The sequence below is a fragment of the Camelina sativa genome, chromosome 7 (genome assembly GCF_000633955.1).
Source record: "Camelina sativa cultivar DH55 chromosome 7, Cs, whole genome shotgun sequence".
Taxonomy (NCBI): domain Eukaryota; kingdom Viridiplantae; phylum Streptophyta; class Magnoliopsida; order Brassicales; family Brassicaceae; genus Camelina; species Camelina sativa.
In genome coordinates this window covers 28,521,230-28,533,590 of record NC_025691.1, presented here as the reverse complement: position 1 = coordinate 28,533,590, position 12,361 = coordinate 28,521,230, and the positions used below count along the sequence as shown (strand labels likewise).

General features: G+C 40.9%; 2 protein-coding genes across 4 annotated transcripts; both read right to left on the bottom strand.

Moving 5' to 3' along the window:
- On the bottom strand, positions 279 to 2,871 carry LOC104703070 (putative clathrin assembly protein At2g25430). The gene is made up of 2 exons (XM_010419010.2): positions 2,607 to 2,871; positions 279 to 2,480 (listed from the first exon to the last, which is right to left on the bottom strand). Exon 2 carries the CDS (start codon positions 2,453 to 2,455, stop codon positions 500 to 502), a length of 1,956 nt encoding a protein of 651 aa, XP_010417312.1. The 5' UTR covers positions 2,456 to 2,480; positions 2,607 to 2,871; the 3' UTR covers positions 279 to 499.
- On the bottom strand, positions 3,532 to 8,398 carry LOC104703069 (topless-related protein 4). 3 transcript variants are annotated; one of them, XM_010419006.2, is made up of 15 exons: positions 8,040 to 8,398; positions 7,744 to 7,923; positions 7,339 to 7,452; positions 7,062 to 7,254; positions 6,866 to 6,930; positions 6,609 to 6,788; positions 6,105 to 6,263; positions 5,808 to 6,021; positions 5,230 to 5,337; positions 4,940 to 5,131; positions 4,731 to 4,853; positions 4,543 to 4,638; positions 4,273 to 4,470; positions 4,005 to 4,180; positions 3,532 to 3,926 (listed from the first exon to the last, which is right to left on the bottom strand). In XM_010419006.2, the coding sequence occupies exons 1-15, from the start codon at positions 8,126 to 8,128 to the stop codon at positions 3,749 to 3,751; spliced, it is 2,265 nt and encodes a 754-aa protein (XP_010417308.1). In that variant the 5' UTR covers positions 8,129 to 8,398; the 3' UTR covers positions 3,532 to 3,748. The 3 variants fall into 3 exon arrangements, with proteins under 3 accessions (XP_010417308.1, XP_010417309.1, XP_010417311.1); XM_010419007.2 differs by having other exon boundaries at positions 4,940 to 5,110; XM_010419009.2 differs by having other exon boundaries at positions 7,362 to 7,452.

Here is a 12,361-nt window from a genome sequence, read left to right as displayed (position 1 = left end):
GTGCTTTCATTTTCCAATCTCAACTATAAAAACATGTTATTTTAATAATGGTAAACATCTCTTGGAATATTATAAGAATAATTAAGAAAGCGACAAATCTGTTTTACCAAATAATTTACAAATGAGCCAATGACTTCAAACTTCAAAGAGTGGCTTATGTTTCACCTGTCTTTCTTGGACAACACAACCCAACTATAATGTCCTTTGGAGACTTTCCAAGTCAAAACTACCCGACAAAAGTGTTCTCAAGTAACTTTAAAACAGTGGAACACAATGAAAGATATCAAAATGTTGTTATACATAATAAGGGAATCAAGATTCTCAAGAAAGTGTACATAAACTACAAATCAAACTCGAGCAGAGAGACGAGGAAGAAGATTGAATCGTTTTAACGACAATCCAGGAATACAATTAAAAAAAAAACACGAGATCAAAGGTGAAAGACGAGTCATCTACACATATGAGTGGGTGCAAAAAAAAAAAAAACAGAAAGAATGAATCAGTAAGGATTGTTGTAGTAATACCCCGTCGGTGGCGGTCCCATCCCGTTGACAGGTGGCATTCCGTAAGCTTGAACTGGACCGTTGTTCATCTTCGCCAAACTGGCTTGACCTCTCATGCCTTCACGCTGATATTGCTGCCATAGCTGCTGTTCTTGATTCAGAAGATATTGTTTCTTCTCCATCTCGGCCATTTGGACATAAGAAGGTGGTGGAATGGTTAGCGAAGCTGCGAACGGGTCTTGGTTCACTTTCTCGACTGTACCATCTGGTGCAGGTAAGGCTAATACTTGAGTATTGGTTTTACCAGGTAATGGTAAAGCTACGCTGCTCGCGCTTCCACCTGTCAACTGCGAGGTGCTCACATGTTGTCTGACCATTCCTTGATCGTACATACCGTTGAGCAACAAGTTATCGAACCCACCGCCCAAAGCAGCTGTCTGTTTTTCTAAATTGCTAGCTGTTTCAACCAATGCCAACTCCCAATCAGCTTTACCAGATTCAGCAGCAGGATTCTGCCAAGCCGAGGTCACTCCATTCGAGGAGAAAGCTTCCCATTTTCCGTTATTACCAGGTGGACCAGCAAAGAGAGCAAGCGCAAACTTGTTCCCTTGGTCATCAGCAGTGACTTCATCCTCCCTCAAGTTAACTAAATCCTCAGTAAACTGCGGTTTTTGAGGCAGAGGCTCTGGTTCAGGAGGAGGTGGAGGAGTGTAATTCTCAGGAGGAGGAAGAGCTTTGATCTCATTCATATCAGGTTCAGGCTCCTCTTCTTGAACAGGTGGAGGAGGAGCTTGATCAATCTCTTTCCGCTCAGGACTCTTCCCTCTCTTCGCTCTATCTCTCACAAACTCTTCCAACGTCTCCAACAACTTACCAGTAATCCTCTGAACTTCAGGATACTCAGACGACCTCGCCACACCAGTTTCTTTACACCAGTTATAAAACGCAATGACCTCATCAATCTGTTTCGCCGCGCTAGCATACGCATCGAAAGCCTTGACGCAATCCGTATACTCCATATCGAAAAACTTATCCAACAAAACAGCCAAAACCTCGCAGATATCAGCATAAAGCTTAAAACTCTCCCTCACAACAGGATACAACGCTATCAATATCATCCTACTGTTCTTAGCTAAACCAGTTGGTCTCAATGACAAAAACCGATCAAGCAACCTTTGCAAATGTCCCATCTTTCCAAAAATCCTTTCGGGCGTCATCTCCCTTAACGGCGTAACAGATTTCTTCTCATCTCTTCCTCCTCCTCCTCCCATCTCAGTCATATCCCCGTAAGACCGAGATCTCTTAGGTACACCACCATAACCATTATTATCTCCTCTGAAATCACCACCAGCACCACCGTTCTCATAATCATAAGACCGCGGCGGTGGTGATCTGAAATCATCTCTTCCTCTCCCGTACCTATCATCACCATTATTACTATGATGGCTACTGTTGCCACCACTATTCACCGACACACCACTCTTCCTCTCAAACAAAGCTAACTCAAGCCTCTGGTCCAAATAGCCAGCGTAAGTCCTAACGAAAGCAGAATGATCCCAAGAACTCGAATGCGCTTCGTCGCGAAAATCAGACATGTTTAACATCCTCGTACCTCGTCTTGTCGAGTAAAGAATCTCTTCTTGGAAAATCGGATCTCCTTCGTTTAGAAGTCGGTGAACGAGCATAAGAGCCTTGAGAGCAACGACCCAATCGCGAGTCTTGCTCAACCGCCGGGAGACGGAGGTAACGCAGGCGAGGATGTAGCCGCGGGAGAGAGAAGTCAGGTTTAAGATCTCGCGTATGTACTTCTCGCTGGCGGGATCGTCGTCGTGGCTTGTAGCTTTGACGATGGCTACTTCAAGATCTGGAGCCATGTTGCTTGCTACTTTAGCTATTCCTATGCTTGTTTGGTCCTTAACCGCACCGATCGCTTTTCGAATACTCGGCGCCATATCTCCGATTCACGATTTCGAATCTCTGAGGGAAAAAAAAAACAAGTTGACACAAACAATTCAAAGATTCGTGCGTTTTGATTGATAACGGGAAACACAATTTGAAAATTTGAAAGCACGATTTTTGTCTTGAGCTATATTTAGAAAATACCGTTTGGGATTGAGAGAGAGAGGTGTTCTTTGGCTAGATCTACGGAGGAAGATTCGTCGGAAGAACAAAACGGTGTCGGAGATCTTTTAGATCTGTGGAAACGCCAAATTTGGCGGTGTGAGATTCGGGCAAGGAGTAAAGGAGGAGGCTGGGAGAGAGAGAGAGAGAGAGAGATTTAAGAGGAGAGTTGGAGTCTGTGATGACGTGGCGGTTTTTAAGTCGTTGATCTTGGGGGAAGGAGATGCGAAGTTTTATTTTTATTTTTACAGGAACTGTCGGGAGCTGTGTGCTTGTCGGAAGGTTAAAGATGTGTGTAAATTTATTTGCTTAATAACAGATTAATTCTGGCTTATGATTGAAATTTAACAGAAAATAAATTTTTGTCTCGTACAAAAGGAGAAAATATTACTTCTTTTTTAAAGTGTGGAAAGAATTGAAGTTCGAAAGCGTTGAAAATATTATTTTTAAGAAAAAATATGGTGGCACTTGAATGGGTATGAGCTGGAGCCACGGCCTTTTTGTATAAATTTATTTATGTCACATGTTTTATACATCTTTGTGGACTAATAAAAAATGAGGTTTATACACGAGAAATCAACTAAAAAACAAACCCTAAAAAGTAAAAATAGTTACATAAATCTCTAGACTCTAGAGGATGAGCAACCATCCATAAGAGGTCAACTCTCAGATTCATTAAAGGTTTTGGATCCATATGGTGCGTTGTGGTTGGTGGTTAACTACTAAACTAAATAGCTTAAAGTTATCCCAACACCAGGAACAAAATAATCATCTTCAGTCCTAAAAATCATATAAAGTGAAAAAAAGGAACACTATGCAAAATGGCAGATATCCAATCTTATCTGAGAACGAAAAGAGAATGCATTAACTTTACCAAAGTCATAAAGATTACATTACAAGAAAAAGGTGCAGAGTAAGTTGGTAGCTTCTTAACAGTTGCTGTACGAATAATAATAATACACAAAAAGACATATACTATTAATTACGAATTACGTACATAGACAAAGAAAAAGGGCAGTAAGAACTAAGCACAATTGCATACAAAAAGAGCAGTAAGCTCAGTTACATCCAAAAAGATCAGTAAGCTCAGAGATAAATACATAGAACTAAGACAACTTTTGTGGTCAGTAACTATGATCTGAGTCATCAGGATAATCTCCATCGTCTTCAGGTGGAGCTGTTTCACCCCATCCTCTACTCCACAACGGTTGAAGGACGATGACCTTACCATTACTGAGCCCAGCAGAGATCTGACTTAGATGTGAAGGATGAGCAGCAATGACAGTTGGATAAACTTCGAGCCTGTGTCATCCCCAGTTTGGTAGCCAATTCAATTACAAAATTATTTGAATAACAGAAGTATGGGCAGGGAAACTGTACCTGATGTTGCTAGGGCTGGGTTGAGTAACAGAAGTCAGATCGATTCGACATATCGTCACCAAGGTCTTGGAGTCCAGAATTTTTATGAATCCACTTCCAAAGCCAACATAGATGATCTCACCATCGGACGAATATGTAGCAGAAGTTATTGAAGTATCAGATTCATCAGGTATCCACTGCGTAGCATTTTTTATTTAGTGTCGATACGATAACTAGAGGCAAAGGAATTTAATCAGAGAAGAGTGTCATCAAAGTCTTTGCCTTTTACCTGCACACGGCAATCAAGACATCGAGCATCGTGAACACCTATCCACCCCTCATGGACCACGAGTATCTCAATTTGATATGGGTCAAACTGGATGTGAGTTACTAAAGAAGTGGACTCAAGGTTAGAACGGCTGCAAAATTTCTGCGTAGAGTTCTTACTTGTCAGCTTAACCCAGCTCTTTGTGCTCCAAAGACAGAGCTGGAGAAAACAAAAACAATTTAAAAATTCTGAAAACACAAATTTTGGTTATCTACAGATGTATGTACAAACCTTTCCATCAGAGTCAGATGAGACTAGGACATTAAAACAGCGAGAAAATGCTAGGCAGGTTATTTTCTGATCGTGGCCCTCCAGCTTTTCTTTGACCTAATACATTTACAGCTTTTTTAATATCTTTTAGCAGTAGACAAAGTCAGGCAAATGGTTTCAGGCGATTACCACGAAAACGAAAACTTTACCTTTCTCGAAGATAAACAATGGATAAAGATAGAACCATCATCTAGCCCAACGGCAAGCAAATCACCAGGAATAAATATAAAATAGGTAGCCATAGGTGTAGGACTTCCGAAAGCTCCTACTTTCTGGAGTATTTGTGAAAACAGTGTCATTTGATGATGCAGACACAAAGGCAGGACCAATAAGCTTATAACACTACAATGCTTATTACCTCGAAACTCTTAAGATCAAAAACTGCTATTTTTCCTCCTGAAGTAGAGAAAAGATAGGAACCCTTGATCGCAAAACATGACGTTGAATTCTGAACAGAAGCGGCCATCTCGTTTTTCATAGTTTTCCCACTTTGAGGTTGATGTAATCGTGGCTTCGGAAATATATTTTCCTTCAATATTCGAGGAGTATACTATAAGTAGAAATTTAAAGAAACAAATAGATAGGGTAAGTAGCCAAGACATCAGCGCTGAAACATAGCTAAGATAGTTTTGTCATATGAAACTAAACCTTGCAGAATTCATTTTGGCTACTCGACCAAGTCCAGAGTTTATGTGTGGCGTCTTCTGCCAAAGCCAGTATGTAATCTCCAGAAGGGGAATAGGTCAAACGTACAATCTAACAAAGTCAACAAAATCAATGAGATTCCAACAGTTGAAGATATAGAAGACAAGCCTGACTATATGCATCAACAAACAGCATTGTCCTTTCACTATATATCAATGACTACCAAGCGTAGGTGATATTTTCATTCCAAACAGTAGCTATCAAACAGAACAAGCAAAATAAAGTGTCAGAGAATATGGTTTCTCCATGATGCTACTACCGAGGATGTATACACAGGTGGCAGGAATTCTGTAGTCAAATAATAAATGCTAACATGAGACATTCCCCCTAAATGAACTGACAATATTTCTCTGCACAGAGTAACGTTCTTGGGAGCAACAAAGCACAATCCTCAATGGCTATTATTTCTCAAGAGCCATGTTCTTTTTTCCCTTCTAACGATCAACTAAATTTGCGAACGAATGCCTTGGATGACATGAAGTACATCAAATTTTAATAGATTCCGGAGAAAGTAACCTTACCCTTTCTTCTGAGCAATAATCAGGAAGAACGAGTGCATTGCACTGAGATATATCATTGATTTCGTTTGGTTTGCAGTTAATAACCTTCTTCCTTGGCCCTGTTTTCCTGAATTTATTTTTAAAATAGGATGGTGTGCCACAAAGGTATGACACTACTGGAATATTTTCCATAGAGCTAGAGTTGTTGCATGTACGAGAAGTCCACCAGGCCAAACTGCATGAGGTGAAGAAAAATCAGAGCTAGAAGAAAAAGCGAGAACACAATCAAGACTAGAAAACAACCTTTGGCAGCCTTACCTCTGCTTCATCAGTGTTAGAAGTCTTGACTTTTCCATGCTAGGAAACTTGAGTTTGTCTTTCAGTGCTGGATTCTTCTTAGCTAGCATGGCAACAGAGGCATGCAGCTTTACCTTCGGCGACATGTTATCAAGAGATCCAGATGGGTTTGCAACTTCCCTGCGGTAGAAAAACTTCATCAGAGTGAAAGCTGTGGCCTGTTGAATAAATAATTAACAGGATTTACTAAAGAACGCTAAAACTAGAATTGCTCAATCATTTTTTACAAGGAGATAAACAGATCAATGCTCATCAGTATACAGTGGATGAGAAAATAGCTTTTTAAGAGGTGTTTTCTGTATTTAAAGTAGACAAGTCAAACCTAAAATCTGACCAGAAGAGAATTTGGGGATAATAACATTCCAATATGAGTACAGTATAACCACTTTATGTTTGCATCATATTAATTGGGATCTCATAATGAAATAATGATATGTAAATGTAGATAAATATATCTAAACCAACCATTCTGTAGATTCTAGGCATATCAGTTTCTGAATTTCAAGAAACATAGCCTTTGAGTACTTATTATCTGCTGAGTCTGTAAAAGCTCCAAGGTACTCTTCAGCTTTGCCCAATTCACCGAGCTTCATCACTTCCGCCAGATAATTTAAGTTGAAGAAGACTTTTGTTTCTTGCTCTAGTCTTCAGAAAGAAAAAGTTATAAGCAATAAGAAAACAACGAAATATCCAAAAATCACATTTATCCCAGCAAAACTTACATATGCAGAGTGTTCTTGTACTTTGCTTCATAAAGAAATTGAAGGATTAAGCAAATGAGATCTTCCTACAAGAAACGCACTGATCAGAAACAAAAGAACTCGAGAAGCCAAAATCTTCATCCATTTCTTTATTATTTCAACATAGGCTTTTTGGTACCTTTACAGTAAGCATATAAGAAAATATGTAAAATTTTACCTTCAAACCTCCCTTTCTCCCATGACAATTTGGACAAATGAGGGAGATCAGTGAGAGCAGTGCAGATGTATTCAACTTCGGAAAATCGAGTTTGTCACACAAAGAAGGATTGATTTTTGCTAGTTCATGGAGATCAACACACAATTTGGCTCTCCCCGGTGCTTTGTCCACGCAACAAGTTTGCTCAGGAAAACTATAAACAAAGCCACCACTAAAATATCGGTGAGATCTGCATTGGGGAAAAATTATTAATGTGCTAATATATCTAAATCCTTGCCTCATATCATCTACAGAAATCACCTCAACCAAATCGTCAAAGCTATCATCTTTTAAAACAGGAATCCGTCGCAAATCCTTGGAGAATATGTTCACAGATTCAGAGCCACCACCTCTGCAAAACATTACTTAAAAGGAATAAGAAAACATATACAAGAAACAAACATGACAAGAAATATGCTTCCCTTTCAATTCTATAGACAACCGTTAAGCTCTTCTGTCTCTATGCCCTCAAAGGAAGGAGAAACGAACACTATCAAACTTCAAAATCAGCCTGCATCCCCAGCTAATGACACAACTAAATAAAAAATCAATCTCTTTCTAATGCCTTTCTACCAGAGATCCTAATAAAATGATTTCACTGTCGTAGAAAATGATATGCAATAAGAGTAGAGTTTGCGCTTGCCTATCAGTTGCTTCAGAAAATTTCCACTTGAACAAGTGAAAGAACATCTTCCTTGAAAAGGTATTAGCATCTGGACTAGTGAATGCTGAAAGATAGTCCTCAGCGTCTTTCCAGTTACCATTGAGTATAGCATTAGAGAAGTAGCTAAAATCAAAGTAAACCCCTGAATCCTGCTCCAATCTTCATTACCAAAACAAAAAAAACCCACACATACATAAATTAAAAACTATTTTTTGATCTGCTTACACAGGCATTACAACTAAACACAGAAGGGGGGGGGGGGGGGGTCACCGTACAAGTGTAAGCTTTCGTGGTAGCCCTCTTCATCAAAGAACTGTAAGATAAGGAATACGAGGTTTTTTCGATTCTTCTCGTCTAAGATCATCGTTGAACCATGGGTAAGAAGAAACAAACAAGCCTTTGAAATTTTTTCTGAAATCTTAGCTCCAGAGGAAATTTAGGGTTCCGAGAGAAATCAAAATTGTAGTAGCGGAGAAGATGAAATCACACGGAACGGCAAGTAGAATCCCGAAATTAGTATCGAGATTGGAGAAAGAAGACGAATGGGAAATTTGCAAATCAGCAAAAAGCTTCTATCGTCGTCTTCGTTTAATCCGCTAATGAACAGTCCAGTGAGGTGAAGCACCGAAGGATAGAGACAGGGAAGCGAAATATAAGGGGAGTGATCAGTGCACGTACTTATCATTACTTTAGAGGCACTCACTCATTTCTTTCCAAATTAGTTGTTGTTTAATTTTTTCACACAAATTAATAAAACAATTAAAATTTCTATTTTACAATTCATTAAAATATATTTTTTTATTTTTTATTTTGGTAAAAACAATAAAACATTTAATGAATTAAAAAGAAATTACAATACCCTACGTGGAGCATTGCCCGCTTCTGCAAGAAGCTCCATGGCTTCTACAAGAAGTGTTTCAGTCTGTGCAACGACGTAGAGCATTGTCCGTTTTGGACTTCTTCTCGGATTACTCCGGCTTTACACAGTCCGATGGATGAGGACACGGTTCGTCCAATTCAGAGTTACAAGGGTGCTGTCACAAATGATAAAAGCAAAGGAAAGGGTAAGGAGGTAGAGAGTAGGGGGTCAACACTATCTAAGGATACTCAGCGTCCACCTAAAGGGAAGCAGGATATGGGGGTAAAGAATCGGTCCACAAAGGCGGTTGGTGAGACTTCGTCTAAACCTCGACGTTTCACCAATTACGTCAAGTACAATGAATATCGCCATAGGGTTAAAGCTGTTGCGGCTGCCGCATCTACTTCTGGCCCAATACCGGTTGAAGACCTGGAACAAGGGCAAATCTCAGCCCCGGTTGATCAAGGGATGGTGCAGACTTCGCTCATTGGTATTCCACCACCAAAGCGGGTACAGAGACCTCTCTTCCAGGATCCTGATGCGGCTACACCCGCTGTTCAGGGGGAGGGAACTATCCCTGATGCGGAGGAGACACCAACAGATGTAGAGTCTGATCCGGTTGATGGGTTGGTTGGTGTAGGGGTCCATTTCTGATGCTATGCTGTTAGATTCGGAGGAGGTAGGCCTTGGTACGGTGTCGATGGTCGCTGATGTGACTGACCCGATCGAGGCCCAAAAGGATCCGCCTATGGCAGGAATATAACAAGAGGAAAACACTGACCAGCTGATGGAGGAGATGGGAACTGTGGGAGCTGGGGAAGTGGAACCAGAGGTTTTTGATCCCGACCAGCAAAAGGATGAAACAGTTGAGGTTTCAATGGATGATTTGACGTTGGATCCCGCTTTGATCACTGCACAACTCGAGAGGGAGGCAGCGGACTTGAAGGAGGATTCTCTAGTCATGAACAATGATGCAAGTACTGATTCTGACTTGGTGTTACCGGTAGACAAGGTCCGTAAGGCGAAGCCTTCTTTGGCCCTCAAAGGTGCAGCTTCCAAGAAGTTGAATGTGTATTTGCGCACAACCCCTAGGAAGCGCCCTGCACCTAAAGCTACTGAATCAGCTGGAGATGGAGCCAACCCGAGGAACCTGGTACAGGAGAAGGGCCCAACTGGTGGGACAAAACCACCTAAACCGCTGATGGATAAATGAAGATACTAAGCTGGAATTGTCAAGGGCTTGGAAACAAAGCAACTATTGGGTATTTTAGGGATTTGTGGGGGAAGCATATGCCTGATATTTTATTTTTATATGAAACTAGACAGCCTTTATCTTATTTGGAATCTTTTGTTGGTCATTTTGGTTATTCAACCTTAAAAATGGTTGATCCTATCGGTTGTAATGGCGGTTTAGCCTTATTTTATAATAATGATTATGATGGTTCAGTTTTATTTGAATCTAGTAGATTAATTGATGTGGAACTTACTTACAAAGGACAAATAATCTTTTTTACTTTTGTTTATGGCGATCCGGTTCCAGCAAACCGTGATTTAGTGTGGGAACGTTTAACGCGAATTGGTTTATATAGAGATTCTCCTTGGTTCCTCATTGGAGATTTCAATGAATTAAAAGGCAATCATGAAAAGCGTGGAGGGAAACTCCGTCACACGTCCTCTTTTGTTGGTTTTAATACAATGACTCGACACTGTGGTTTATTAGAGTTTCCTGCGGTTGGGGATAGTATATCTTGGCGAGGCTGACGGAATAAGAAACCAATCTGTTGCCGCCTGGATAGAGCCTTGGCCAATGAGAAATTACATGATTTTTTTAGTAATGCCTTTACGGAATATCTACCTATGGTTGCTTCAGATCACAAACCGGTTCTAGAACTTCTTGAGGACAAAATCCGGAGAGAGCGGAGCTGTTTTCGGTTTGACAGACGGTGGCTTGATAAAGAGGGTTTATTTGGTGTTATTTCAGAAGGTTGGAACTCTCAGACAGCGCCCCAAACGTGCAATTTTATGGATAAGATCATTAACTGCCGTACGACAATTTTCTAGTGGCGGAAAGCACAAGTCCCTTATGGTCGGGAAACGATTGAGGATCTAAAGAACCAGTTGGCGAATGCCCAAGCAGATGATTTTGTCTCTGTTGAGGCCATTTCGGAACTAACCTGGAAGCTCCGCGAGGCTTATCGGGATGAAGAAATTTATTGGTATCAGAAGAGTAGGAGTCATTGGATGCGTTTTGGAGACCAAAATACTAGTTATTTTTATGCCCAGACAAAACAGAGACGAGCTAAGAATCGTATTGTGGGGCTCCACGATGATGCTGGATATTGGGTTACGGAAGAGATAAAGGTTCAGGTCATAGCTGCCTCCTACTTCCAGGAACTCTTCACATCCTCTGATCCTTCGGATTTTGAGGAAACTTTGAGTGAAGTGTGCTCGTCTATCACGGGTGAAATTAATGGTTCATTGACACGACCAGTTACAGAACAGGAAATCAAAGAGGCTTTGTTTATGATGCACCCTGATAAAGCTCCATGACCGGATGGTATGACGACCCTCTTTTATCAGCGTGCATGGGATACAGTTAGGTATGATTTAACGGTTCTGGTAAATTCTTTTTTCCAGGATGGTCTTTTCGAAAAAGACTTAATATGACAAACATTTGTCTTATTCCCAAAGTGGATAAGCCGACTCGGATGACTGAATGGAGACCCATTAGTCTCTGTTATGTTGGGTACAAGATTATCTCAAAGATACTTTGCCAGCGTTTGTGTTCTTTCTTACCGGCATTGATCTTTGAGACACAATCAGCCTTTGTAGAGGGGCGCATGATTACGGATAATATTTTGATTGCTCAAGAGATGTTTCATGGCCTCCGTACCAACCCTTCTTGTAAGGGTAAGTTCATGGCCATTAAAACAGACGTGAGCAAGGCCTATGATCGGGTAGAATGGTCTTTTCTTGAACACTTGTTACGGAAATTTGGTTTTTGTGAAAAGTGGATTTCTTGGATTATGTGGTGTGTGAAATTTGTTCAATATAAAGTTTTAATAAATGGTCAACCACATGGGTCCATACACCCCTCTAGAGGGCTTAGGCAGGGAGACCCCCTTTCACCATACCTCTTCATTCTTTGCACTAAGGTTCTCATTGCAAATCTCCGCAAGGCAGAGCGGTCCAAGATTATCACGGGTATTAAGGTGTCGACTGCTTGTCCCGCAGTTTCTCCCTTGTTATTTGCAGACGATAGTCTTTTTTCTGTCGTGCTACGAAAGAGCAGTGCGAGGCTGTTTTAGGGATCCTCCGACAGTATGAACGGGTTTCTGGACAGCAAATAAACTTTCAGAAATCTTCGGTTCAATTTGGGCATACAGTTGCGGCGGACCTACGAGAGGAACTACAAGGTTTACTAGGGATCACTAATTTAGGTGGTATGAGCTCGTATTTGGGTATCCCTTAAAGTTTAGGAGGTTCAAAAACAAAGATTTTTTCCTTTGTTCAGGACATATTACAAATGCGGACAGGTGGTTGGCCTACCCGGTTGCTGTCCAGGGGGGGAAAAGAGGTAATGATCAAATCAGTAGCGACTGTCGTCTCCACCTTTGTCATGTCTTGCTTTCGTATTCCGAAAACGGTTACCCGGAAACTGACTAGCGCGGTTTCTAATTTCTGGTGGAGCGCTTCTGGAGACACACGAGGGCTACATTGGATAGCCTGGGACAAGTT